The 27843-nt window shown below is 36.9% G+C and overlaps 3 protein-coding genes across 4 annotated transcripts; 2 read left to right on the forward strand and 1 right to left on the reverse strand.

The window, feature by feature from the left end:
- The first annotated feature begins 7003 nt into the window (after nt 1–7003).
- On the forward strand, nt 7004–7423 carry LOC137744593 (uncharacterized). Its single transcript, XM_068484395.1, has one exon. It carries the CDS (start codon nt 7004–7006, stop codon nt 7421–7423), a length of 420 nt encoding a protein of 139 aa, XP_068340496.1.
- Nucleotides 7424–19132: 11709 nt separating this feature from the next.
- LOC137734246 (transcriptional corepressor LEUNIG-like) lies at nt 19133–25683 on the forward strand. Of its 2 annotated transcripts, none has more exons than XM_068473545.1 (18): nt 19133–19333; nt 20233–20330; nt 20432–20541; nt 20651–20929; nt 21022–21110; nt 21224–21311; nt 21400–21466; nt 21838–21887; nt 21992–22285; nt 22392–22583; nt 22871–23110; nt 23336–23453; nt 23585–23694; nt 23849–23998; nt 24196–24351; nt 24460–24576; nt 24850–25056; nt 25161–25683. In XM_068473545.1, the coding sequence occupies exons 1-18, from the start codon at nt 19296–19298 to the stop codon at nt 25302–25304; spliced, it is 2547 nt and encodes an 848-aa protein (XP_068329646.1). In that variant the 5' UTR covers nt 19133–19295; the 3' UTR covers nt 25305–25683. The 2 variants fall into 2 exon arrangements, with proteins under 2 accessions (XP_068329646.1, XP_068329650.1); XM_068473549.1 differs by having other exon boundaries at nt 19134–19333; nt 22404–22583.
- LOC137734258 (gibberellin 3-beta-dioxygenase 3-like) lies at nt 25604–27616 on the reverse strand. Its single transcript, XM_068473556.1, has 2 exons — nt 27093–27616; nt 25604–26231 (listed from the first exon to the last, which is right to left on the reverse strand). The coding sequence occupies exons 1-2, from the start codon at nt 27614–27616 to the stop codon at nt 25604–25606; spliced, it is 1152 nt and encodes a 383-aa protein (XP_068329657.1).
- Nucleotides 27617–27843: the final 227 nt, after the last annotated feature.

Below are 27843 nucleotides of genomic sequence, written 5' to 3' on the forward strand. Positions count from 1 at the left end.
TTAAATTAAGAAAACTAATGAAAATAGTTTGAAAACTTTAAGTTTTAATAATAAGAACAAAGTAAAATGTAAAGTGAAGAAGAGTGACTTATATATAATGATAAATTAATCATAATTGTGAAAAGTCGCGCTTTTCTAACCAACTTAACTAAATTCAGATACGCATTATATACTACTTATTATAAATTATAGGTTAAGAAAGAGCTAGGATTTCACATGATTTTTTATGCTTACTCTGTTTTTTCATCTTTAAGAGTATTTGCCATTTGACGTATGTTTGGTATGGCAATCGAGTATTCGAGCGGCATTTTTAAATTAACATTTATTTTCCTTTTGATAATATGCTGCCAAGTTTCAGTAAATGGTTCATCCATCTCAAGTGCCGATGTTCACCAACTCAAGGCAGGCACTTTATGCCTTTTGTTTGTATCAAAATAAGCTCCTGTTTTTTAACTAATTTCCAGGCAAAATATTTTAAAAATATCAAAAACTCTTAATTTATATTAAGGGAAACAAAACTTTTATTATGTACCTAATCAGTAATAATGTGCCTTAAAAAACAGATGAAATGGGTAGGTAATATAATAATATTCATACGTTTTGGCTGTATAAAATGCTGAGTAAATGAATAACAGTACAGTGATATAACATTAATTAATCTTTTTTCTATTAGAGTTTTTAGAAGAAGAGTGACTTATATATAATGAGTTCAACGCGCCATCTATTTAAGTTCTTTTTATGTAGAAGAAAAGGAAGCATGAGGAGGAATTCTAGGGAAAAGGACATTAGAAACAAGAAAAAGAAGTTAATTTGCTTTTTGTATTAATCCTCTTTCTATTGGAGTTTCTTTTTTTTCAAGAAAAACGACTTACATACAGCCCGTTCACCGCTATCCATGTAAATTCTTTCTCTGTAGAAGAACAGGAAGCATGAGAGGGAATTCTAGGGAAAAGGACATTGGAAAGAGGAAAAAGAAGATGTTAATTTTGCTTTTTGTAAAGTGAAGTATTTAACTAATCACTTCATGCTAAAACACAACAGGAGATTTTACCAGTATAGTGTAAGTCAAACATATCATGACATGGCAAAGAAAGCTTCCACGTAAACCCTAATTTAGCCAGAGGAAGCAGTTATAAAACAAATCTTCAAAGAGGTGCGAAGTACTTATACGAAAGGAGGGTTTTGCTGAAGCTGCTTTTTCAACAAGTGCTAGTGCATAATTGCATATATAACGCATATTTTCAGTATCCATGCAAATACAATTTCTATAAGAGACGTTTTTCCCAAAAAATATATATTTCATTGACTTAGAAATGATTGGGAATAATTTTATTTTTTCCAAGATCATTAGAATGTATTATATTTTATTAATCTGAAAGAATAAATCGGTTAGCGCATGCATAAAAAATAGGGCCAGCAGAGAGCATAAAAATATTGCAAGACCGAGTCCAGCAATATCATAATGCTTGCAGCCACTGAAGCCCACTTATTTATTTTCTACTTTAATTAATTGATTTATTTATTTTTTATCGTTGCGTATGAGAAAAGCTCATAATAAAATACACTTCCAAATGATTTGGGAGCTTCTGAAATGAGAGAATTTGAATTAGCCATCTGATTAGGTATCTTGTCCGACCATTTAATGTCACTAAATTATTAACTTATTCAAAATTGTTTTTGAAATTGACACAACTCATCATGTTGGTTTCTGAAATTTAAAAAATTGATAGCAGTGGTACATGAGATTATTTACCGTTATTCATTTTGGTCATTCTACGAAATACCTGGATCTGTTTGACAAATCAACCCCTCCCTTGAACTGGTTGTTTATTCAAGTTAGTGGAGATTTCCACAGAATAACAAAAATGATCGACGATGGACAATTTCATAAACCACTTGTATTGATTTTAAATCTTAAAAATTAAAATAATGAAGTATGTCAATCTCAGATATCATTTTAAATATAAAAAAAAAAAAACTTTAACTTATTGACAACCGCAACATCATTCATATTATTGATACATTTCTCAATAAAGATTTTAAGTGAACAAAAATCCGTTGAATCTTATTAGATAGTCGAATACTACAGATGACCAGACCGCTGACCTAATATTTCCTCTCGAATGATAAGCTTTATTTGGAAAAACAAAAATGATGTTCCTTTTGCCCTGGAACTAATCGGTCCCCAGACTCCCCGGTCAGCCATCAGCCATCACAAACAAGTGGTTAATATTACGACAGACAGGTTAGACGGCGAATGGACGATTGTCTGTGGCCAACCAAATGCCCCAGGCAGCATGTGACCATATGTATAACTCCATCGTGGAGATCAGTATAATCGAGAAAGCCATTGTCTCTTTTTATCTCTCTATAACGTCATGTCCCAATTCTTTTAGAATTTAGACCCCTTTGGTTTTGTGCTCTCAATTATTATTGAACTGCAATAGCAATATGTAGAATTAGGTTAATTATACACGATAGATTGCAAAATAATGCCTCTATGCTTCTGTAACTTTTCTATACCAGTTATATTCAATTTTGCTACGTCCAGATCATTTTTTTAGTTAATGAAGCGTATTATTATGTATGGTTCTTCAATTAGGACCATGCACACGATCAAAAGTATCTGCCATATAAAATGTATATCTCATTGTGTCCAACACCTAACAAATTTGCATATTCCACTTGTTTCTCGAGAAGAGACGGAAATTATGTTTGAAGAAACATTCCGCTTCAATTTTTACATTTTCATGAAATCAAACATGAGATAACAAACACAGTACATCACTAAGATTTCGTATAGCTTTCTCCATATGCTGGAGGCACATGTCAATGAACATTCATGCATATCTCACCAAACTTTCTTTGATTTTCCGTCAATCAGAAAAGATGGTGTTTCCATTTCTATGGAAACAAACCCTAATTGGTAAGAACATTATTTGAAAAGACCAGTGCTTACTTTTCTTATGGAAACAAGCCAATTAGCCAAAAAAATAGATCAAACATGCTTGCTCTGTAGTTGGTATGGATGCAGAATTATTTGTATTCTGTGTTACACCTATTTATGGGCATGAAACTGAAAGATGAACTATACAATCCTCCATTTGCAACCGCCAACTTCCAGCAACCAATATACAAAGAGTCAAGAAAACAAGTGTTTAAGGATCACAATCATCTCCCGATTCTTCCCTTTAATATATGTTTACTTATATTATAGTTCAAATACGATGAACTTGGATTAAACATAGTAAGAGTCAAGTCCTATGTTTAATTATCAATTTCCCATTTCTAGCATAGATACATGTACTTAGTGTACTATATAAATGTTTTGTACCTAGTGATTTGATCAAAGAATAATATTTCTACGCGGTATCAGCCTCATTTGGTCCTAGGGTTTGTCTCACCAACGCTTCCCACAGTTGCTATCGTGGCTTCATACAGTCCATATATAGTTATGAATGTATCAACATGTATTTCAAGAGAACGATCACCGATTGTGATGAGAGAAATTGAATTATGCATGAGAATAAATGAATCTAAATCTTTTTTTTTCTTTTTTGTGAAAAAATGAGATATGAACGAAGAATATATCAAATAGAGGTAGAAAATCTGATATCAGATAGAGATAGAAAAATGATGAGATAGAGTTTAGGTGGGTTGTGTTGTCATGGATTTGGAACAAATATATGGATGGCATGAGGGAGAATATTATATGTTCAACACTTTAACTTGGAAAACTAAGTAATAATTAATTAAATATAGAATTTAAGTAGACAAAGATTAGGTTGTTTGTTGGGTTGTCACATGAACAAGTGAAATGCATGTGGTTATGTGTAGTTCACCACCCCACCACTCTAAGTTGTTTGTAGAAGATGAACCACCTACAGCAATGAAAATTAAGCAAAGTCAGATTGTACGGATTCTGTTTAATTAGCGAGAGCAATCGAACAGTACATCCGGCTGTTACGCACAAAGTATTCTGGTAAAACTATAAAGTTTATTATGTTCTCGTGTATTCTATACAAAGAAACTGCTAATCGTTAAATTTTTATCATTGTCGATGTTTGTTTAGCATACTAGACAATCTCCATGAAAATGGTGGCTGATGTGAAAGAATAAGGCATGAGCAATAACCAATCAATAGAAAGAACCAACACGACAGCCGCTCAAAAGCTTAAAAAATTCTTGGCCCTGCAGTCTATCAATCTATGTCAAGTCTCTACCACATGCACCATCACTGTTTTTCTCATTGGCGACACCAAAAAAGGAAAGGGAAAAAACTGGTCAATCTGGACATTGCTTGGTGTTTTGCTCCTTCTGGTGCTAATTTGTAGCCACTGAGCACTAGTGATTTTGGCCCCATATAATTGGACATCAATCTTAAGCCTTTACACCATTCAGGTTTTTAGTCGGCTTCAAAATGAGCCACGATCTTACAATTTCTACTTATATAGTGCGCTTTGACGCTTTGACATTCAGTTAATTTACATATGTTTTTAGGTTGGTCGTTGTTAACTAATGACATTAAAGTGATGGACCCACTTCAAGATATCTTCGGTCTAATTTTTGTGGAACTATTAGTGAGCTCCAGGGTTAATAGTTGCCTAGACTATCAATTTAACAAAGTTTTATTTAGAATCTCGGTGGCACAAGAAAATTTATTAATAAAAAAAAGTTACATGTAATCAGGGAGAAACATAAGCTCTACTCATTTTAAAAAAAAAATACAAGAAAAAGGGGCACATAGGACCAAGCCCCCTCTAAAACAAAATCAAAAAAGTAAGAATCTACAAGATAAGCTGCAAAAAAAAAAAAAAAAAAAAAAATCCAAAATGATTAGGTAAAACAGAAGATCAAATATCAAGAAGAGGAGATAAAATTATAGGCCAGCATATCCAAAAAATCTAAATGTAAAAAAAAAAAAAATCTCTATAAGAGAAGTTCGATAAAATGAATTTTGTTTTAAAGGGCTAAGTTGAAAAATTTTCAAGTTTGATCCCTTGACCATCAAATCCGTAGTAAAAAAATTCAATGATGAAAATCTAACGATCGAAAACCATGGTGCATAAATTACACCGAAACATACTATAAAAGAGTGGACACCCCCAACCCCAACCGGCTCGGGGGGCCAGTGCTAATATGGGTCAGTCAGAAATGTCAGAGGCCCATCCACTAGGATAAACAAGATATATAATTAAAGGCCCACTAAAACTTAATGGATATTTGTGATAGAGGAGTGGTCCTCCACCAGGGCCACATCCAAAGTTATATTCCCTACTGCAAGAACTATTGACGACTAGAAGTAAAAGTTTCTTTCACCACAACTCATGCGAATAAAGCTTCGTGGAAGGAAAAAAAAGGGCCTACATCCCTAGCACGTGATGTATTTGACAAATTTTTTAATGAAAATTGATGGAGGTGGTAAATTTACACCATAAAAGTAGTCGATATGGAATTTTTCAAAAAAATTTATCGGGTTTGAAATTGCAGACATCGTAATAATCTGGTACAATTTTCTTTTTTTCTTTTTTCTTTTTTTTTTCTTCGTTTTGCTTGCCATTATCGCTAAAATGCATACGTTCGATTCAAAATTCATGTCAAATGCGGTTTTTTTTTTCCTTTGAAATGATATCAAATGCACTTCTTATTCTCCTGTACACATATTTTTAAATTTTTTTGTCATTAAATTAAACAAATTAAATGAAAAACAACAAAGTTAATTAAGAGTGTGTAGAAGAATAAAAACAAGTGAAATGCGATTTTTTTCAAGAAATGACAATCACGCACCCTTTTTATTTTTTTTATACACACTTGTCATTTTTTTTTATCACTGGTGAGTCTGTTTGATTGTGGCCACGGATAGAATGAAATTCCCATAGCATCTCTAGGCTCGGAATGGGTGGACCAGTTGTACCTTCTTCTTTTTTCCAAGTAAATAAAAATAATAAATATTGCTTTATGGTCTTGAGAAAAACACGGGCGATTCTAGTTGAAAGTTTTGGAAAGACATGTGCCATTTGAATGTGAATAAGAATGAGCTGAAATGCCTTTAGTCTTTACGAAGTGTGGGATAACTGGGGTTTCCACGGAAAAAAAATAAAAATGAAAAACAATAAATACAGCTGTAGGAGGAAAAAGTTTGAAAGTCAACTGTAAATAAATAGTGCTATTTTAACCATCAACTGGTAACATCTATCTAATAAAAGTAAGGCACATCAACATATGTGAGTCTCAATTCTATTATTAGAGATGGTCCAAACAATGGTACAAATATGCAATAAAAGTAGCATTTTTGATAAATATTTACCAAATCAAATCGAAATTATGAAAGCTAGCAGCTCGGCCATTTAGCTGTGTGTTCACTTGAGCAGCTCAAAGTATGCATATACGTGAGTATATCTATGTGATCATGCACTAGAGTTAGTGTTTAATCTGGTCAGAAGAATAGTGGGCTCGTAGTTCACTTTTGTAAAGACAATCGGAATAATCTTATTTGGTCTTGGAGGAGGGTGTGGAAGAGCATGTCTTGATGTGCTATACACCAGGAGTAGAGAATAGAGATGGCCTGATGTAGGACAAGAAGAATGGATAGGAATATAATAAGAAATCCAGATTCACTCCGCCCTTTGGCATCACACTGGCGTTCGGGGATCACACTGAAGGTGCCTCGGAATCACTCCAAGGTTGCTTGGCCTCACACAGAAGCATGAATTCACAGAACTGTTAAAGGAGGAAAATTGTTAATGAGTTATAGGAATCAGGAAGATAGTCAACAATCACAGTCAATCTTCCGCTACAAACAGAGCACCGATCCTGGTGACTCTAGACGCTCATTCACCTTCCGCTACAAACACAGTCAATCTTCCCTGCAAACAGTTTACATGGGTGACGAGAAACCAACAGATGTGATGCCAAATGCATCTGATCCTCTCACCCTTCACCACTCGGATTCACCGAGTCTTGTTTTAGTCTCAAAACCCCTTGACGGACACAACTATGGACAATGGAGCCGTTCTACGCGCTTGCTCTCACCGCAAAGAACAAGCTCGGATTTATTGATGGGTCTATTAAGGCTCCTGCAACCACCGATGCAAAGTTTTTCATTTGGCAAAGATGCAATGACATGGTACTATCGTGGATTTGGCAATCGATGAACGCTACTATTTCGAGTAGTATACTCTACTGCAAAACCGCATTTGCTGACTGGAAGGATCTGGAGGATTGTCTCTCACAAGGGAACGATTCAAGGATCTATCAAATTCGACAAGAAATTGCTGAACACCGACAAGGGCAGTCATCTGTATCCGACTACTACACCAAACTCAAGGCTTTTTGGGACGAATTGGGTTCATATCATGAGCCCATTGCATGTGATTGGGGAGGAGAAGGAGAGAGTCATGCAATTCTTGATGGGATTGAATGACTCGTACTCGACCATACGAGGATCGATCTTGATGATGAGTCCTCTCCTAGACACACGGTGAGTCCATGGCTTAGTCATTCAACATGAAAGACAGCTGGATGTGGCAAACAATCGTGAGCCACAATCTGGTGTCCACGCGATGCAGGCTAGACGCTTCACAATGGCAAAGGGCAGTTCCAGTACAGGCGACTCTACCTCGCGCAAGCTGCTGAAATGCAGCTATTGTGATGGTGATGGACATCTGGTGGATCATTGCTTCTATCTCATTGGCTTCCTAGTGAGCCATAAATTGCACGGAAAGAATGTTAAACCCAAGAATAAACACACATCCCATGTGCTCACAACATTGAAGCACCTCAGCCAACTAATACCGTAACTGACACAACAAGAGCAACCACCACCAACGGCCCAATGTTCGCAACTGAGCAGTACAACCAAATCATTGCCATGCTTCGAAATGGGAACGGTAATGGCCAGCAACTTGCAAATGCAACAGGTATTTATACATCCACATGTAATATCGCACAACATGATCCACATTCAACACTTTACTGGATTGTGGATAGTGGGGCGACTGATCACATATCCCGCTTACCACCGACGCACAATAAAACTGATACTTGCCATGATTTTGTGGGCTTACCTAATGGGGGACAAGCAGAAATTAAAGGAATTGGCTCTGTCAAGTTGTCTCATGATCTGACACTTGATGGAGTTCTTCATGTTCCAAAGTTTCGAGTCAATTTATTGTCTGTAAGTAAAATGACACGAGCTCTACGGTGTATCGTAATTTTCTTTCCGGATTTTTGTGTTGTGCAAGACGTGGATACGAAGAGGATGATTGGCCTGGGCAAGCATTTTGATGGGCTTTATTATCTCACACCAAGCCAAAACCCTCATCTAGCCAACCATGTTCACCACATTACTGACTTATGGCACCAACGCCTAGGACACCCTTCATCTACACCTTTACATTCCTTGTCAACAAGTGTTCCAGAAATAATGTTTGAGTCCAAACACACATGTGAAATTTGCCATTTGGCAAAACAAACTAGATTGTCTTTTCCTTCAAGTTCACTTAAATCTATTGCATTTTTTGACTTAATTCATTGTGATATTTGGAGGCCTCACAAAATTCATACACATTCAGAGGCACATTATTTTTTAACCATTGTAGATGATTTTACTCGATTTACATGAGTGCATCTTATGCGTTTCAAGTCTGATACACAATCCTTGATAAAATCATTTTTTTCTTAGGTCAAAACTCAATTTCATTGTGACATTAAAATCTTACGCGCCGACAATGATGGTGAGTTTCTATCCATGCACAGTTTTTTGGAAACGAATGGAACCATCTTTCAACATTCTTGTTCACATACCCCTCAACAAAACGGAGTTGTTGAACATAAACATCGGCATCTTTTAAATATTGGCCGTGCCCTCTGTTTTCAAGCCAATTTACCACTAAAATTTTGGGAGGAAAGTATCCAAACAACTTGTTACCTCATCAATCGACTTCCCACACCATTATTATGCCACCAATCTCCCTACGAACGTTTACATGGTCAATCACCCACTTATTCTCATCTACGAGTTTTTGAATGCCTTTGTTATGCCACAAATCTTCTTCCCACACACAAATTTGAAAATCATGCGGCTTTGCTCACGCCCACTACTGCCTCTTCCTCCAGGTCCGGTACTCGCTGCCCCCTCCAACGGTATGTTTCTTATGCTCAGTTGTCACCTACTTACCGGACCTTTGTTTCTAATGTATCTCTACTTGTGGAACCATCCACTTATGAACAAGCTTGTCATAACCCTCATTGGGTTGCAGCCATGGACACTGAACTTCAGGCTCTTGAAGCCAATCAGACTTGGAGCATGGTTTCCTTGCCTCTTGGTCAGCGTTCGATCGGTTGTAAGTGGGTCTTCAAGATCAAATATAAATCGGACGGAACGATAGACCGTTACAAAGCTCGTTTTGTTGCTAAGGGTTTTACCCAACGTGAAGGTATCGATTACAAAGAAACCTTTGCTCCAGTCGCGAAGCTCACCAATGTGCGTTGTTTGTTGACCGTCGCTGCTGTTCGTAATTGGCCTTTACATCAGATGGATGTGTAGAATGCGTTTTTTTCATGGCGATCTCCATGAAGAAGTGTACATGCTGCCTCCGCTTGGTTCTGGTCGACAGGGGGAGTGTCTCGTGTGTCGACTCCATAAGTCTTTGTATGGACTCAAGCAGGCCTCCCGAAGTTGGTTTCAAAAATTCCACTCTGCCATTTGCAATATTGGGTTCACACAATCTCAGGCTGATTACTCCGTGTTCACTCAAGTCACTGGTGGTTCTCTCACCATTATATTACTATATGTTGACGACTTGGTTATTACAGGGAATGATGATGCCGCAATCAATAATCTTAAATAATTCCTCAATAGCCGCTTCCGGATTAAAGATCTTGGACCCTTGAAATACTTCGTTGGAGTTGAGGTGGCACGTTCAAAAGCCAGCATTACCATTTGTCAGCGCAAATACACACTAGACATATTGGAAGAGGCCGGTTTACTTGGTGTTAAGCCGGCAAAGGTCCCAACGGAGCCTGACGTGGTATTATTGCCCACTGGTAGCAATCCTCTCAAAGATCCAACGAGATTTCGACGATTAACTGGGAAGTTGATTTACTTGACAATTACAAGGCCAGAAATCATATATGCCGTCAATACCTTAAGCCAATTTATGCAGGAGCCAAAGCGACATCACCTTGATGCAAAACATCGACTCCTCCAATATCTTAAAGAAGCTCCAGGTCAAGGGTTATTGCTCTCTGCACAAAGTAAACTGAATTTGATTGGTTATTGTGATGCGGATTGGGCTCATTATCCAATCACAAGTCGTTCTGTTACAGGTTATTGTATCTTTCTTGGGAACTCACTTGTATCCTGAAAAAGCAAGAAGCAGGTCATTGTAGCCCGTTCATCTGCGGAAGTACAATATCGTTCCATGGCTGCAGTAACTTGTGAACTTACATGGTTAAGATACTTGTTGAGGGACTTGCATGTAACTCATCCTAATCCAACAAGATTATTTTGTGATAATCAGGCTGCTTTTTACATTGCAACAAATCCCGTGTTCCACGAGCGGACCAAGCATATTGAGCTTGACTGTCATACTATTCCCGAGAAAATTCAAAGGGGAGAAATTAGAACGGCCTATGTACAAACAGGGGAACAAATTGCTGACATGTTCACTCAGCCATTGCGGGCACCTGTTTTCCGTTCACACCTTGGCAAGTTGGGTGTTATTGATATCAGTTATCCACACTCCAACTTGAGGGGGAGTGTTAAATGAAGAAAATTGTTAATGAGTGATTTAGGAATCAGGAAGATAGTCAACGATTTGGCTACAGGGATTTTAGGAGTAAATGTAATTAGCATCAAATTAGGATTCTTTTACTTAGAATAGTTTTCAGCTGTTTGTATAAATCCTTGCATTCTCTGTACAAAGATATATCAACAAAATCACCAATTCTACAACTTTACATTCTTTCCACTAACACTGATATTGAAAGAGACTCAAAGACAACAAACTATCAGACATTGCATTTGTTTCATAGGAAATTATAGACTCTCATTGACTATACTTTGTTTTGTTTTGTTTTGATCCTGCATCAACTTCACTGTTTCTTCAATTCAGATTTCTATTCTGTTTTAACACCCCACCCCCAACCCCCGGTGGAATGTCTTACCCCTCACCTATCCCCAGAAGTTACCATTTACCGTCCAGTCTGTCCTCATTTTAGTGAACAGTTTGTAAAGATGATTTCCCTTATCATGCACTTCCTGGTTATGAACACCCAAGTCTACATTCATCAGCTTGTTGACAACTATACGTAAGAACTCCCAAGTCTTGTGCAAGGCTGCAACAAATTTATCTGGAGACCTTCCTAGTAGTACTCCTAGCGGGATGAGCCAGTACAAGAAAATTATCAAAACTTTGACAACTCTATTTCCTGTGTGGGTAGGTGTTACATTTCTTTTAACCAGATTCTCATCTTCGGTACTTCTTAATTGCTTACTTCTGTGTATATTTTAAACAAAGCTTTTTCACGAACAGTTGGAAGTTTTAAATCTACTTCCATGGACAGGTCATGCTGGGCACCATCCTTGGGATCTACAAGCCAGCTGCGGTAATATCTTTGCCTGCTACTTGATTGTGTTGCATATCAACTAGCACATGGTTAGCTTATTTACATGGTTCCTACGGGTAACTTACACACCCTCAAATGCATGCATTTTCTTTGGTTGAGCAGGTCCTGGAAAATGTTTGCAGCACTTATTAGCGTATACTGCTACTGCAGTACTATGAAACCAAAATCAACAGTCTTGTCTTTATTGTAATGTCACATATTGAGACAAAGGTTATTTTGTGGTCTCTCTGTAGGTATTCCACAATAGGAGCTATTACTATGACACCACTTCTTACCAAGCTTCTTGCTGGCCAGCTTGTTCCAGTTGATGCCGCAGTAAGTTGAAACACGGTTCATAATTCCGTTGATAAGTAATGCATCAACTTCTGCAGTTGATAAGTAATACTTGACCAGCACTTCCTAGACTAATTGGAGAAATGTTACAGATAAAAGAAAATATACGGAAACAGTCTGTCTACGCTGACATTTCCTCCCCACCATCTTTGCAGGGCCTGGCACTCAGTACTTTCCAGGTTGTTTTAATGCCAACAATCGTTGGAGGTAAATTGAAGGTTTATAATTATCATTAGAATTCGAAAATCCTACTACAAAACATAGCTTATTTCCAATATCTGGACATAAATTTATAATCAACACTCTCCACCCTTTTTTATGTAACAGTACTGGCAAACGAGTTCTTTCCCAAATTCACTTCAAAGATAGCTGCGGTGACACCTTCAATTGGAGTAATGCTCACCACTCTACTCTGTGCCAGCCCGGTAGGTCACAAACATTAACTGAATCGACTTCCATACAGGTACATTTTGTTTTTCACCTCAGTAAATTCATAGTAGCTACATTACGCATCTAATAGAGTAACTGAATTCTTATAATTGTTAAGATCGGGCAAGTTTCTGAAGTCTTGAAAACACAAGGAGCTCAACTAATACTCCCGGTGGCTGTTCTACGCGGTGCTGCATTTGGTGTTGGTTATTGGATTTCAAAATTATCGTTCGGTGAATCTCTCTCTCTCTCTCTCGTTCTGGCATCCATCTATTTCTTGTCAGCGAAATAAACCATACCAATTTTTATTATATAGGAATTTTGTATAATTATTCTATCATTTGTAAAACAAAAAAAAGTGTATGCAGAAATACATCATGAGTAATCCTGATTATAATTCAAATGATGATTAATAGCTAAGCAATAATTTTTTTTATTTTTATTTTTCGAAATAAAAGAGAGATAAACAAGAATATTTGACGAATCTTGAAACTATTGATCAACTTTTTTATTAAATTTATATTGGAAATAAATTAAAACTATAAACACAAATAATTATTTCCAATTGAATAGCCTAAGGGAATCCAAACAAAAACAAGAACAAATTAACTGTATTTTCACCATCCCATGGTCAATTGAAAATTAAGAATCGCCATTTCTTCAAACTTTTGGGATCGCTGGTCTCAGTTATATTATATTAATACTAGAAAAGGTTATCGGTCAAGAATTTTAGGTGCTTATACCATTTCCATAGAGTGGGGATGCAGGTAAACATCGGATGCAAATTTCTTTCTCCTTGATCTTGGACAAAATTGCACCTACAAAACAAATAACATCTTAGGTTAAGGCCAAGAGCCTAACGCGCCCTTGATGAATGGAGGAGCTTTGACTGAAGAACCTCCGATGCCAAAGTTAGAATTTAGAGAGAAAATCTAGTTTTTTAGAGAAAAATGGGATTCAATATATAGAGCATGGCCGGCCCTCTTTGGAAGAGAGAGTGGTCGGGCCTTGGATGTTTTTTGGGGTGTAATGTGATTAATTTGGTGATTAATGGATTAATTAGGAATTAATTTAATTTATAGGGAAGGTTTTGAAGGTTATGGAATGATTTCCTTGTAGAGGATATGGAGTAAGGATGGATGAGATAAATTTGAATTTGTTATCTATTTTGGGCACTTTTGACTTGGTTGATGGATGATTCTCCATTGCTCGCGTGTAGGAAACCCGATATGTCTCGAGGGTAATTTTGCTCTCTTCACCTAAAAATTCATGTGTCGCTTCTTGATTATTTTTTTGCTTCACAATCGCCTCATTTAGTATTTTCTTACTGATTCTGTCGCGGTGTTTGTCAAGGTTGAACGAGTTCATACATTTAAGTACCTGCTGATTACCTTCGCGATATTTCATTTGCAGAGCTCAGCACTTGGATTTTTACTAGCTCAAAAGCATTTTACAAACCCTCTTGTTGCCGTCCCTTCTGCTGTCAGCGTTGTTTGCATGGCGGTACGATTCTCTTAAAATCTCTTAATTTCTTTCTTAACTATTTTTTTTGTCAATTAATCATGGGAGTTCTACCTAGTACAACCTTAATTACGGTCATCATAAATTGTCCCTCCTAAACAGCTTGGTTGGAGTGCTCTTGCTGTCTTCTGGAGAAACAGCCCAATTCCCATTGATGACAAGGATGATTTCATGGAATTTAAAATGCTTGGCCTCCCATTTTGTCTGGGTATTTTTTAATTAATAATTATTTGTTAGACTTGTGTCCAGTTTTAGGATCATGAGAATTATTATTATCATTCTAAAATCTGTATTTTAAATTTTTTATAATTAGAAAAAAAAAATAATGAAATAAGATTTTTAAAATGTTAATAATAATTTCATATTTTCATTAGAGCTAATAACACCGAGCTTGTCTTGTTACATGTATATCATTGCACCGAAGTTCTCTGTTCCAATCCCGTCTCTCCAAATGTCGCTTCAATCAAGAAAAAGGCTTTTACGCGCACATTGGAGGAAGTGCTTGAATTCAACCATGTGATTAATGACAGATTTTTGTACACAACTGGGTTCATAATTCATAGATATGTGCTGGAAAGCCTGGAATCAGTTTTCTTTTTGTTGGCTTGTGATCTCCTATCATGCATCAGTTTTGGGATTAGGGTTTTTTAGGAAATTGGAATTGAAAATCAGATAATTATGCTCTACACTAATCTTCTTATATATAAAGCCAACACAGAAGGTGAATAGTACTTTTGATGCCATCAAGCTTTAACAAAAGTATTTGAACAAAAATGCCCCTCAAACAAAAAATTTTATAGGCATCCAAAAATAATGCATCAAATAAGACAAGGTATTTTCGTCATTTTAATAGTGTTTTTTTAATAATTAATTTTGGGAAGTATTATTGGCATTCCAAAAATCTCATTCTACACTCCTCACAAGTGTATTTTTCTTTCCTAATATAGAAAGTTCGGAGTGTAGAATGAAATTTTTGGAGTGCTAATAACAATTCCCTTAATTTTTGGTACAATTATTTATTTATTTATTAGTGTCTCACAATAGTCTAGCAATAATGTGATTCAATTGCCCTATTTTTAAACGCGTTCAAAACATCTTAAGAGACGTGTAATGCCGATTATAAAAAAGGTCTTTCGCAAGCGGATAATAATGTGATTAAATAAGTTGTCAAATGATTATCTTTTTTTTTTTTACAACGATATTATCTACACTAATGGAGAGGGATGAGCTTAGCATCACAATGGGCTAGCAATAATGTGATTCAATCAGTTGTTTATTAAATATTATTTTCTCTATTTTTAAACACGTTCAAAACATTTTAAGAGACATTATAAAAAAAAAAAAAAAAAGTCTTTTGCACTTGGATAATAATGTGATTAAATTAATTGTCAAATTATTATTATTATTTTTTTTTAAACAAACGATATTATCTACACTAAGGGGAGAGAGGATGGACTTAGCCTCACAATTGGCTAGTAATAATGTGATTCAATCAATTCTTTATTAAATATTATTTTCTCTATTCTTAATGTAAATTCTATATAGACCGATTTTATTATGTAAATTCATTTGCTTTAATTGGTTTATGAGGGGTTTCTTCTAACTTGATCTAATATTATTCATTTACTTCAAATATTTGATTTTTCTTTTGTCAATTTACACATATAAATACATTTAAAACTTGTAAATCATGTGTAGCATGCCGTGATTCAAAAGATGTCATCTGCACGCACGTGAGTGTGTGCATAAAGGCTAGTCATAAATTAATCAAAAAATAGAGGAATAAAGGGTCATGAATGATAATATCAGTGAGATAAAACGCGGTCTAGGCGGTGGTGCTCCACCATTATTAACTCGAAATCGTTCACTAAATCGACAAGGACATTAAGCGGTGTAAGGCGGCCGCCTAGGCGGGCTAGGCAGGCTCGACGGACGCTGGGCGGTCTAGAAAAGAAACTTTTGTCGCGAGACTCACAACCTTCTTGTCTCCCCGAGTCTCGCCGCCTGCCTCTCTGTTTGCTAGAAGAGAAGTCGAATATGGTGAGAGAGAGAGAGAAAGGTAGATGAGATTTGTGCAATTGCAGGGATGGGTGATGGCGACGGTTTGTAGTAGGTTTACAAAGATGGGTGCGGCGGCAAGTTGTTGAAGATGAGTGTAATTGCAAAGAGCTGCGAGTTAGGGTTTTAAGCAATTTGCAACTTTTTGCTTTAGCTAGCACCTTTAAATAGTTGGTGAAGGATTAATTAAAAAATGAGTGTAGGGCCAACGTTTTATTTTAGGGAGTTTTAACGAAAAGCCCGTTGTACTATTTACTTTAACGAAAAACCACATTTTTACACTAAAAAGTCAAACCTAGTACTATTCACTTTACCCTTTATTTTGTCATTATCGTTAAAACTCAAAGTTTTCAAGTCATTTTCTCATTAGTTTTCCTTTTATTTTATTGAGAGGCCCAACAGTATGGGCTAACAAAATGATACAATTTTTAAACTTTACATGTATCCTCATATTTAACATAAATGCCTATATATTCTTTTTTTTTTTTTTTTTTTGAAAATAACATAGTATCAATGTTTATTTATATATATTATGTCGTAAATTTGATTAATTTATATGTGGTTTGAATTGTGAACTTGTTGTACATGTGTCATCCTATAATACTCCTCACTATTGTTATATAGCATATATGCTTAATATGTTTTACATTTTGGACTTGTTAGATACTTTTTTTGCATTTTATCATTCTTCTATTATGTTATCTATGGATTTGATACAAATATAATTTTTTGTAAGTGTCAATATGCATTTATTTACAAGATATACAAAAAAATTACCTAAATCTACCTAAGTTGCCTAGGCGCCCATCTAGACGCTAGCCTACCACCTGATTAGACCATCTCCAATGGTTAAGCTAAAAGCCAAATTTTTTAGCCCAGAAAATTTAGCTTTTAGCTCAGAAACAGTTTTTCTGCTTCAACAGTTATAGCCTAAAATTTTAGCCCATGATTATTAAAGAATGAACTTAGGCTATTTTTTTTGTTAAATTAAATTTTTTTTAAATAAATATGTAGACTATTGTAAATTAATTTTATGAACATTTTAATCTAAAAAAATTTAAATTCCTATAAATATTGTGTAGAGTCTACTCCGATTTTTAGGCTAAATTTTGGGAGGAATTTGGCATTGGTTTGACATTTACCATTTAGCCCAAAATTTCTCCTTGGGTTGGAGTGGGTTTGGGGGGAAATTTTAGAAGATAATTTAACTTTTAGCCCACCATTGAAGTTGGTCTTAGCGCCTAATATTTTTTAGAATCTTGGATAATATAAAAGAATTTTTTTGGGGTGGGGGGGGGGGGGGGGGTGTGGTGGTGGCGTGGGGTGGCGGGGCGGGGCGGGGTTTGCGTGGGTTAAAAAAAAAAGAGAAGAGGATTGGAATTTTCCCAACACCCTATCTTTGACTTTTTGTGACCCTTCGGCAGCAAAATCTGCAAAAGCCTGTCCAACTTTTTTTATTCTTTTCTCTGGCACATTTGAAGACAATTGGCAGTAAGTAGTATCAGAGAGCTGAGAAATTTTTCAGTGTGATCAGAGCACGGATAATATATAATGTGTTTTTATATAAATGGTGAAATTTTTTATTTTTTAAGTTATTAATTTTTTAACACACATATCACACTATTTGTATAATAACACATAATATATTACTTCGTGTTCCGATCACATCAAACAGTCTCTCTTAAATTGTGATGTGATATGATATGATGCTTTAACAGCCACAGATTTCAAAAGGGTGAGGGATCCTCCAAACTTATTCTCATCTCTTTGACCTATTTGTGTGTAGCGTACTACCATTTAGAGGAGAAATGTTAACGGACCATCTGAGATTTTTAGAGGACTCTTTTATTATTTCGTAGATTAGCTTTAATTTAAAGGAGTTTTAGCGAAATGTTTTTAGTAATGTTTACTTTTAATAAAAATGATATTTTTATTTTAAAATGTTATTTCTGATATTATTCACTTAAAATATTTTTTTATTATTTTGATTAAAATTCAAAGTTTTCAAACTATTTTCATTAATTTTCATTTAGTTTAAACTATTTGCTAAACAATATTTTTGAGTAAGCGAGAGATAATTTTCTAACTTGGAGAAGTAATGGCTGACCTTGGATGTTTATGAGGTCAGTTGCTAATTTTTTAATTTGTTAATTGAGTTATTATTTTCGGTGGAGTTGTGTTTTTCTACATGGCATAACAACTCTAACTTTATTATCTAAATGCTACCTCCCTTTGAAATGCTCATATGTTATTATACCATTATAGAATGACTTTTTAGCCAAAATGGTATATGAGATTTGCATAACACATTACTTTGGTCTATGAAATTGAAAATCAATAGAAATGGTCTCTCAGATTGTCCACCATCCATTATTTTGGTCATTCCGTTAAAAACTCCGTTAGTGTCCCGAAGCTCTTGATCGGAAGTTTGGACAATTTTCAAAACTTCGTAACTCAATCGTTTCTTAACCAAATTCGATCCATAATATATCAAAATGAAATAGGAAAATGTAGAACAAGATCATACATATTTGGAAGCCCAATGGTTGCCGGAAATGGTTCAAAAATAGCTTAAAAGGTGACTAGTCTGCGGGAAAACTAGAAAACTCGCCATAAACTGGGTAAACTGTAAACGTTCATAACTTCTTCAATACTCAATAAAATCGAGTGATTTAAAAATGAAAATCATACTTCTCAACAAGACAAAGAGAATGGTACATTTCTTAACTGCTAATTCGCCATGGTTTGGCCGGAAAACGTCCTGCTAAAATAGTGCTAGTGGTCCAAAAATTTCATTTGTAAAAGTTCAAACTCGGTGGTTTAGAATATCAACATTAATGTTATTTAGTATTACAATCTAATGATATTCTTCTTTCTTTGTAAGTGATAGGTTTTAGGTTCGATTCTTACTAAAAACGAATTTGAATGATATTATTGCTAGTCCATCACAAGGGTAAACTCACCGCCTCTTCATTGATGTAGATAATATCTTTGTTAAAAAAAAATATCAACATTAATAATATACAAAATAATAAATAAAGAAATTATATAAAAAAGAGGAAGAAGCCAGAAAAACCAGAAAAAAATGGAAATCATTATTTTAGTATTGACTCAATGAGGAGGTTATCGTCTTCGTTCAACTTACCTTTGTAAGTTTTTTAAGAGCGAGAAAGAATATAAAAAAACAACAAAAAAAAAAACGCATTTGCTTCCGTATAACAGAGAAAAGACGGAGGCTCCGACATTCTACTTCATCATCATCTGCTAAGCGTCCGAAGTTTCGGATTTTCCTGCAGATTAGACTTGCTGCGAATTTCTTAATCATGTCTCAGAGCCAGAACAGTTGGGAAGCTGATAAAATGTAAGTAATTTTGCACCGTAAAATTTTCATTCTCTTAATGTTAGGTCTCAAATTTTCTGGGTTTTTCCTTATTCTTACTGCCATGGCAGTAGCTTTAACTTTGGGTGGTTTGAGTGAGTTTTTGGTTGTAGGGTTTTGGTGAGTTCTGTTGTTTTCTTATCTTTTTCAAATGGGTATTTTATGGTTATTTTCGCTTTGCCATTTGGGTTTGTTTCACTTGTGTTCTTTCGTTTTTTTTTTCACATAATTAACCGTTCTTTCTTTTAAAGATTGAATCTTTGCTGTTGGGTTGTGGTTAATTTGTGTTTTTCGTGTTTTGGTGACCTTAATATGTACTGGGTTGTTTGATTTTTACATGTTTTTGGAAGCTATGTCGAGATATCTTCCATGTTTATGTGTGCGATAAGGGTGTCTTCTTGTTGTTGGTAATTCCCAATGTTCTCGTGCTCCAGAAAAGAAGGGGAAAAGAGGGAGGAATTTAACTTTTCAGTCTTCTATGAGGACATTGGGGATCCAAAAAAGTTGCTTTTCTTACATTTTCTTAGCAGTAAATAAAGCACCATGTCTTTTGATGCTGTGGATTTTCTTAAAACAACTTCAAAATTTTGTTTCACGTGTTTGATTCAGTTAGTTGTAGGAACTAAATAATTCGCTTCAACTAAATCTGACACTATAAAGATAATTAGTGAGAAGATTTGAGTTTTCGGGCTCGAAGATTTTCACTTTTAATAGTTCCTTTCATTTTCTTGGCACTGGATTGGTGGATTAGCGTTGTGTCGGATGTTATGTTTTTGCATTTGGTACCTTCTGCCAATGTTATTTTCTGCAGATTCTCAAATGTTAAAGTTTTTTTTTGGATTTCTGACATGTGGTAACCTTCTAATCTGTTTGGATCACAGGTTGGATGTGTATATATATGATTACCTTATGAAGAGAAAATTACATGCTTCTGCAAAGGCATTTCAAGCTGAAGGAAAAGTTGCTACGGATCCTGTAGGTGAGAATATACTTAAATCTGCCGAATAAAAGAGATTCAGTGTTATCTGTGAATTTTTATCTGAATTTAATCAAATTTCTTTGATTTTACGGTTGCTCCAGCTATTGATGCACCTGGCGGCTTTCTTTTCGAATGGTGGTCTGTCTTTTGGGACATATTCATTGCTAGGACGAATGAGAAGCACTCAGAAGCAGCTGCATCTTACATCGAGGTGTGAACTTATATTTGACTTCATTCCTAGCTCTATTGTTCGTAACATAGATGGTATTGTTTGAATTTCTCCATTTTCATTTGTTTCTCTGTTTGTCTGGATGTGTTAGACTCAAGCAATAAAGGCTAGGGAGCAGCAGCTTATATTACAGAGACATGCTCAGCAGCAGCAGCAGCAGCGACAGCAGCAGCAGCAGCAGCAGCAGCAGCAGCAGCAACAGCAGCAGCAGCAGCAGCGTCGAGATGGGACCCAGCTTCATAATGGCACTGCTAATGATTCTCTTTTGAGACAGAACCCTGCAACTGCAAATTCTATGGCAACAAAAATGTACGAGGAGAGATTAAAGCTTCCAACTCAGAGGGATGCTATGGATGATGCAGCTATCAAGGTAATGAGTTTTTCCATATATTCCGAGAGACTTTCTTTCTATCTAATATTCATTTAATCTAGTTACAAACTCACAATACAAACACCATGCAGCAAAGGTTAGGCGACAATATGAGTCAGCTTTTGGATCCCAATCATGCCTCGATGATGAAAGCAACTACAGCAGGTGGCCAGCCTCCTGGGTATTTCTCTTAAGATTCCATATTTATCATGACTCAGCTTTACGGCGTAACACATGCTCTTTCCTAGCAATTGATACTTTAATTAATATGAAAGTGGTTGAACTCCTTTACAGTCAAATGCTGCATGGCCCAACTGGTGGTGTGTTGGGGAATCTTCAACAACCTCACAGTCGGAGTCAGCAACTTCCTGGTTCTTCACAGGTGATTATCATCAGTGATCTGTTTCTTTGTTTGTTTATCCCTACAATTTGATTTTCTTATTTTGGGCATGTTTTCTATGATGAAACAGGACATAAAGAGTGAGATGATGAATCCCAGAGCTGTTGCTTCAGAAGGATCATTGATTGGCGCTCACGGTACTGAATCTACTGATTGATGTTGTTTCTTTTCATCTGCTAGAATGTGGGCTGGTTTTTAGATATGAAACTTGGGCAGTTAAATAAGAAAACTAGTACAATTTCTTGTGTATCGATAGCTCGTTGGATTTATTCAGGCAAGTGTTTTGGTCAGGATCCCTTGTCTTGTAATGAAAAGGACTCATATTATAGATGCCAATACCAAATTGAGTCATAAAATATCATCAATTCGGACTCATTTAATTAGAATTGAAAATGCAATTCTCATTTCAGAGTCTGTTGCATATTTCATTGCTCGTTTATGTGTTGAAATCATTACTCATATTTGTATTGGATTCTTCTCTTACCAATGATTCATATTTTCATATTAGGATCAAATCAAGGCGGTAACAATTTGACTCTGAAAGGATGGCCTTTAACGGTAGAACTGAATATCCTTCCACTCTATATGATTGTAATGTATTTTTTCCGTGTGTTTCTTTCAAATTAGATAAATGGTTTTCTGATAGAGTTCCACCATTTTAGGGATTTGATCGGCTTCGATCTGGGATTCTTCAGCAGCAAAATCCTTTGATGCAGTCCCCGCAACCCTATAATCAACTTCTGCAACAGCAGCAACTTATGCTAGCACAACAAAATTTACCTTCTCCATCTTCCAATGACTTGGACAGTAGAAGGATGAGAATGCTTCTCAACAATCGAAATATGGTTCTTGGGAAAGATGGTCAATTAAGTTCTGTTGGTGTACCTAATGCTGGATCACCAGTGCAAGTTGGTTGCCCGGTCTTACCTCGTGGAGATGCTGACATGCTTATGAAGGTATCATTTCCTTCGTCTACACTGGATTTTTTGGAAACTCATAATTTTAGCTATTATCACTAGATCTTGTCAACTTCATGCTTCCTGTATATATTTGCTTATATAGCCAGCTTATCAGTTACAGCAACAGCAGATGCAAAGCAACAATCAACAGCAGCAGCAGTATTTGCAGCATCCGCTTTCAAGTCAGCACTCTCATAATTCAAGCCAACACCTCCAGCAGCATCAAAAAATTATGGGTTCTGGTGGCATGGCACCAGATGGTAGCATGCCTAACACCTTTCAAGGGAATGATCAGGTTTTCTATTAGTGCCTATCGAATTTTTGTCTTCTGCAGCAATGCCTTTTTCTTATCTCTCTTTTCTTATTCTTTTTTTTTTTATTCTTGATCATTGCAGTAAAAACGTACTACAAATTTATCGTGTACCATAACTTTCCATCCTACATAACTGCTTTTTTAGTACTAAACTCAAATTTCATCATATTTCTAGAGCCAACTGTTTTGTGATCTGTATATTTTGCTGTGAACTTGATTAGTGTTGAATACTGTTATATGAGGTTCTGACTTAGTTTTGCTTGTTCAAGGCTTCAAAGAATCAACTTGGGCGAAAGAGAAAGCAGCCAGTGTCATCTTCGGGTCCTGCCAATAGTTCAGGGACGGTTAACACCACGGGACCATCTCCCAGTTCACCTTCAACGCCTTCTACTCACACAGTGGATGGTGTGTCTATGCCAACTTTACCCCCTAATGGTGGTTCGTCGAAGTCTGTACTTATGTTTGGCTCTGATGGCTTGGGCTCACTTGCATCGGCGCCAAATAAATTGGTTAGAAACTTGTCATTATTTTATCTAATTTTGTATTGATTGCATTTGGGATTTGTATTACCCCAAATCACTTGTAGTGGGTATAACATGCTCGTAGAGACTAGCCTCATGTGATTTTCTTATTATGGTTAAATGTGCCCTTTGCGAGAAAGCATATAGTGCTTACTTATCAGGGATTGTTTCTAGGACTACGTTGGCAGTCAGTAACTGAGCTGTATATTGCAGACTGATGTAGACCGTTTTGTGGATGATGGATCTTTGGAGGATAATGTTGAATCGTTCTTATCGCATGATGATGCTGACCCTAGAGGTAGAGTTGCTCAGTGTTCAGATGTTGGCAAAGGTAGGATGAATCCCGACTTATATATTGGTCCAAACTTGTTAACCTCGTTAATTTTCTCAGAAGATGTATATCTTGGTTTATTTATACCAGAAATATAACAAAAGGCTTTCTACATCGTCTTGATGAAATAGGCTTCAGTTTTACGGAAGTCCAGCTTATTCCTGCAAGTAAAAATAAAGTTGAATGTTGCCACTTCTCTTCAGATGGAAAATCACTTGCCACTGGTGGGCATGACCGAAAGGTAAGCCTAGGCAGATTGAAGTTTCAGATAGGTTTTAGGGGCATGAATGGCCTAAAATGATATCTGCTCTTTTGAAAAAAAAACTTGTTACCAATATGAATAGTTGAAAGAAACACACAATACTGAGGATTACTTTAATTATTTTATGATGCAGGCTGTATTGTGGTGCACTGAAACCTATAGTGTCAAGTCCACACTTGAAGAGCATTCTCAATGGATAACTGACGTTCGCTTTAGTCCTAGCATGTCAAGGCTTGCTACATCTTCTGCAGATAAAACCGTCCGGGTTTGGGATACTGATAATGTGAGTCGACATATACATTTATTAGGTTCATGGCATGTAGTGTATGCTACCATGATGATTTTATGTTTAATATGAAAGGGTATAATGAGAACTTGAAACCGACGTGGTAACAGCTTGTCATGAAAATTGCAATCTGGAAAACCTGGCAAACGACCTATTGTTCCATGCAATTGATGATTTGATTTGATTTCCTGTAGCCTGGATATTCGCTTCGTAATTTTGTGGGACATTCTACCACTGTTGAGTCGGTGGACTTCCATCCCAGTAAAGAGGACCTTCTCTGCTCTTGTGATCGCAACAGTGGGATGCGGTACTGGAGTATCAAGAATGGTAGTTGTGCAGGAGTTTTCAAGGTATACAACACGGTGTTAATTTGTCTACTCTGTATAGGGAGTACCAGAATTCTGTTTTTTCGTTTAGTCAATGTATCTGTATTTAATAATGTTACACTACTTTTTCAGGGTGGTGCAACTCAGGTGAGGTTTCAACCTCGTTTTGGAAGAAACCTTGCTGCTGCAGCAGATAATTTTGTATCAATCTTGGATGTTGAGACACAAGTTTGCAGGCTTAAATTACAGGTTTCTTATTGACTTCCCGTTACATTTTAATAGTTTTACTATTGATTTGAAATCGTTAGAAATGGGTAGTGGTGGTGGTGTCCACATTTTTGGGGTCGAATGAAATGCATGTACAAACAAGATTACTGTCTTTTACCTGGACGCTTTTTCTTTACAAGTCCAATTAATATATGAATCAAAATCTTATGATTACGTTCCATGGTTTCTTAAAATTTCTTAACCATCATGTCATCATGAACGCGTTCTGATTTGTTTCTTGCGGTATTCATGTAGGGACATAAAAGCGATGTACATTCTGTGTGCTGGAATCCTTCTGGCGAGTATCTAGCATCAGTGAGTGACGATTTGGTTCGAGTGTGGACAGTTGGTTCCAGCTGCAAAGGGGAATTCATTCACGAGTTGAGCTGTTCCGGCAACAAATTCAATACGTGTGTGTTCCATCCGACTTATCCTGCATTGTTGGTCATTGGCTGTTATGAGGTAAGTCATTACTGCTCTCCACCTTTTGTTATGCTGATGCCTTTCTCTTATCGAAGATGCTAAGCGGGTTTTTATTTTGATGTGAAATTGGTGTGCGAATTCAGAATTTGGAGCTTTGGAACATGGCCGAGAACAAGACAATGACTCTGCACGCTCATGACAAGCTAGTGTCTTCTCTGGCGGTATCAAATGCTACGGGGCTAGTTGCTTCAGCCAGCCACGACAAGTGCGTCAAGCTCTGGAAGTGACATGGTAGTACCTTTTCCTCACCGCATCTTGAAGGAGTCGGCATTTAGATGCTTTAGTTGTTTATATCTTTACTGTGCACGAAAGAAGTGGTTAAGCTTAACCAACCCAAGTTAACTGATAGAAGAATTTTGTTGCGTCGAGCCTAACTGCGATGTCAAAACAAACTCGATCGAAAGAATCTCGTTCAACTTAAAAGGGGCTTACAACGTAAATATATTTCGGCCAGACGACCCGTAAATGAAGGCTTCTTAAAGATTGCGTAAGTTGTGAGTCATGATTCCAAACTTGCCATTTCATATCAATATGTACAATTGGGCCATTGGCCGAAGGAAAAATCATCAGATGTATGCTGGTACAGCTTCTGGGCATCTGTCCGGATTACTTCAAGCGCCTTGTCGAAATGCGTTGCTTTGTACTCAAGGTACTCCTTCCATGTTACCGGCTGATAGAGTGGATGATTGTGGTCAATCAACGGCGATATCTTCACGTCCGTTGGCGGGCCATAGAAGTATGCCATCGAGATGCGATGGTGTACTTCGTTGACAACCGCACGATGCACGGCACTCTTGAATTGTCCGTTCGACAGTATGTGCATTAAATCACCGACATTGGCTACAAGGGCACCGGGGATCGGGTGCACCGGCACCCACCAGATCCCGTCCACAAGGACCTGGAGGCCGCTTATGCTGCTTTGGTTTAACAGAGTGAGCAGTGAGGAGTCCGTGTGAGGGGCGAGACCCATTGCCCGGGTCGGGTCTGGGCAGACCGGGTAGGAGTTCAGTTGAAGCAAGGCCCGTGGCCTGCTTCTATTTTTGGGCTTAAGCCACTTCACATCTTCATAGTTCAGGCCCAATGATCCAAGCATGAGCCCAATTAATTTTAGGGCAAGGCCCTTCATCTCCTTTTGGTACTCTTCCATTGCACCGCTGCATGAACATCGATGAGATCATTAAATTGATGGGAATAGTATGATGACTAATAACACAAATCTATACTAAAATCGTTGTTTTCAATCTGAACCGTTAATAAAATGAACTTTTGTTTAACTGTATGTAATTCAGATTGACATTCCGATAACATAAAAATGTTTATTGTCGAGTGAAAGAACTTAACTGCAAATTCCATGTTCGTAAATATAAGATCACAAACTGATATATACACTCAAGTGACTTGGTAAAATCACAAAAATAAAAGTTTACGTCAAAGTAACAAATTGTTATTTGTATGTAAAAAACCAATGATCCTCAACCAAATATTTTTCAAAATAAAATTTTTAAAAATTGTTTTGGGCACAACCCCCAAAAAGAAAAAGAAGTCTGTTCTTGTTACGGAGAGATTTTTAATGTGATCAGAACAAGAAGCGGTACACTATATATCCTTACATAGTTGAAGAGAATTTTTTTTTTTTCATGTCAATCTAATTGTAAAATGACATATGACGTACTACTCTGTTTATTTATTTTTCAAATATCACTCTATTTGTAAAAATGACATATGACGTACTTTTCTGTTTTTCGGTGACACTGAAAATCTCTCCATGTTATGGGTTTGGACTCTGGATCATGTGCAAACCGACTACGTGAAGAACAAGGCAGATGGTGTATGTACCAGTACGGACACGCGTACGCTAAGCTTAGTTCTAAACCACTCATCTTCCACCACGTCATAATTGAAACATGCTCCTCAATCCATCGACCATAACGATTAACGAACATAATCTAATTAAAGAGAAACGGTACTAAAGTGACAAGCAGGTCGTGCATTATTTATGCTTTTTGTGCACGTACCAGAAGTTGGCATGGTGACGTGGCCAAAGTTGACGAGCATGTTCCGCCGGAGACCCCATGATGGTGAAACCCTCTGACCACATCAGCTTCGGGAAGTTCTTCGAAATGCGGGCCAACCCGTACCCGGTTACTCCCTCGGGTGATCGGAGGGCCCGGAGCTTTTGGTCTCTCGGGAGAGCGAATAGGCGACGGGTTTGGAACTCAGCTTCTTTCATGAGGTGCATGGGAATGCCGTGGTTGGTGACTTGGAAGACACCCCATTTCTCGCATGCACGGCGTACGAGAGAGGCGGCGTTCGAGTCGAATAGGTCAATGACGGGTACGCAGACCAAAGATGGAGTATTATAAGAAGTTGGATTGCTCTTCATATTGCAGATTGATTTTGAGATTGGAACCTCAACTTCCTTCGTATGAGTCCAGATGTGGGAATCGGGTAGGGCATGAACGGATTTGAAATCGAGTGGGATAATGTGGGAGAGGTTGATAGGGTTTGTTTTGAAGGATTCTGAAATTGATGAGTTCATGTTCATCATATGAGAGAGAGAGAGAGGTTTGAAACTTTTTGTATGGATGTGAAGTAGAAGACAGAGCTGTCGACCAAACAGTGTCTTATTTCGTCGGCTTTCTGGGCAGATTTTGGAGGTGTATATATAAAGCGAATTAAAGGGGTTCAGTTTCAGATAGATACTTTCTCTCCTCGTAGAGGGTGCGGCATGCGTGCATGTAGGTCCAACAGGATTCTTTCAAGATC

The sequence above is a fragment of the Pyrus communis genome, chromosome 1 (genome assembly GCF_963583255.1).
Source record: "Pyrus communis chromosome 1, drPyrComm1.1, whole genome shotgun sequence".
Taxonomy (NCBI): Eukaryota; Viridiplantae; Streptophyta; class Magnoliopsida; order Rosales; family Rosaceae; genus Pyrus; species Pyrus communis.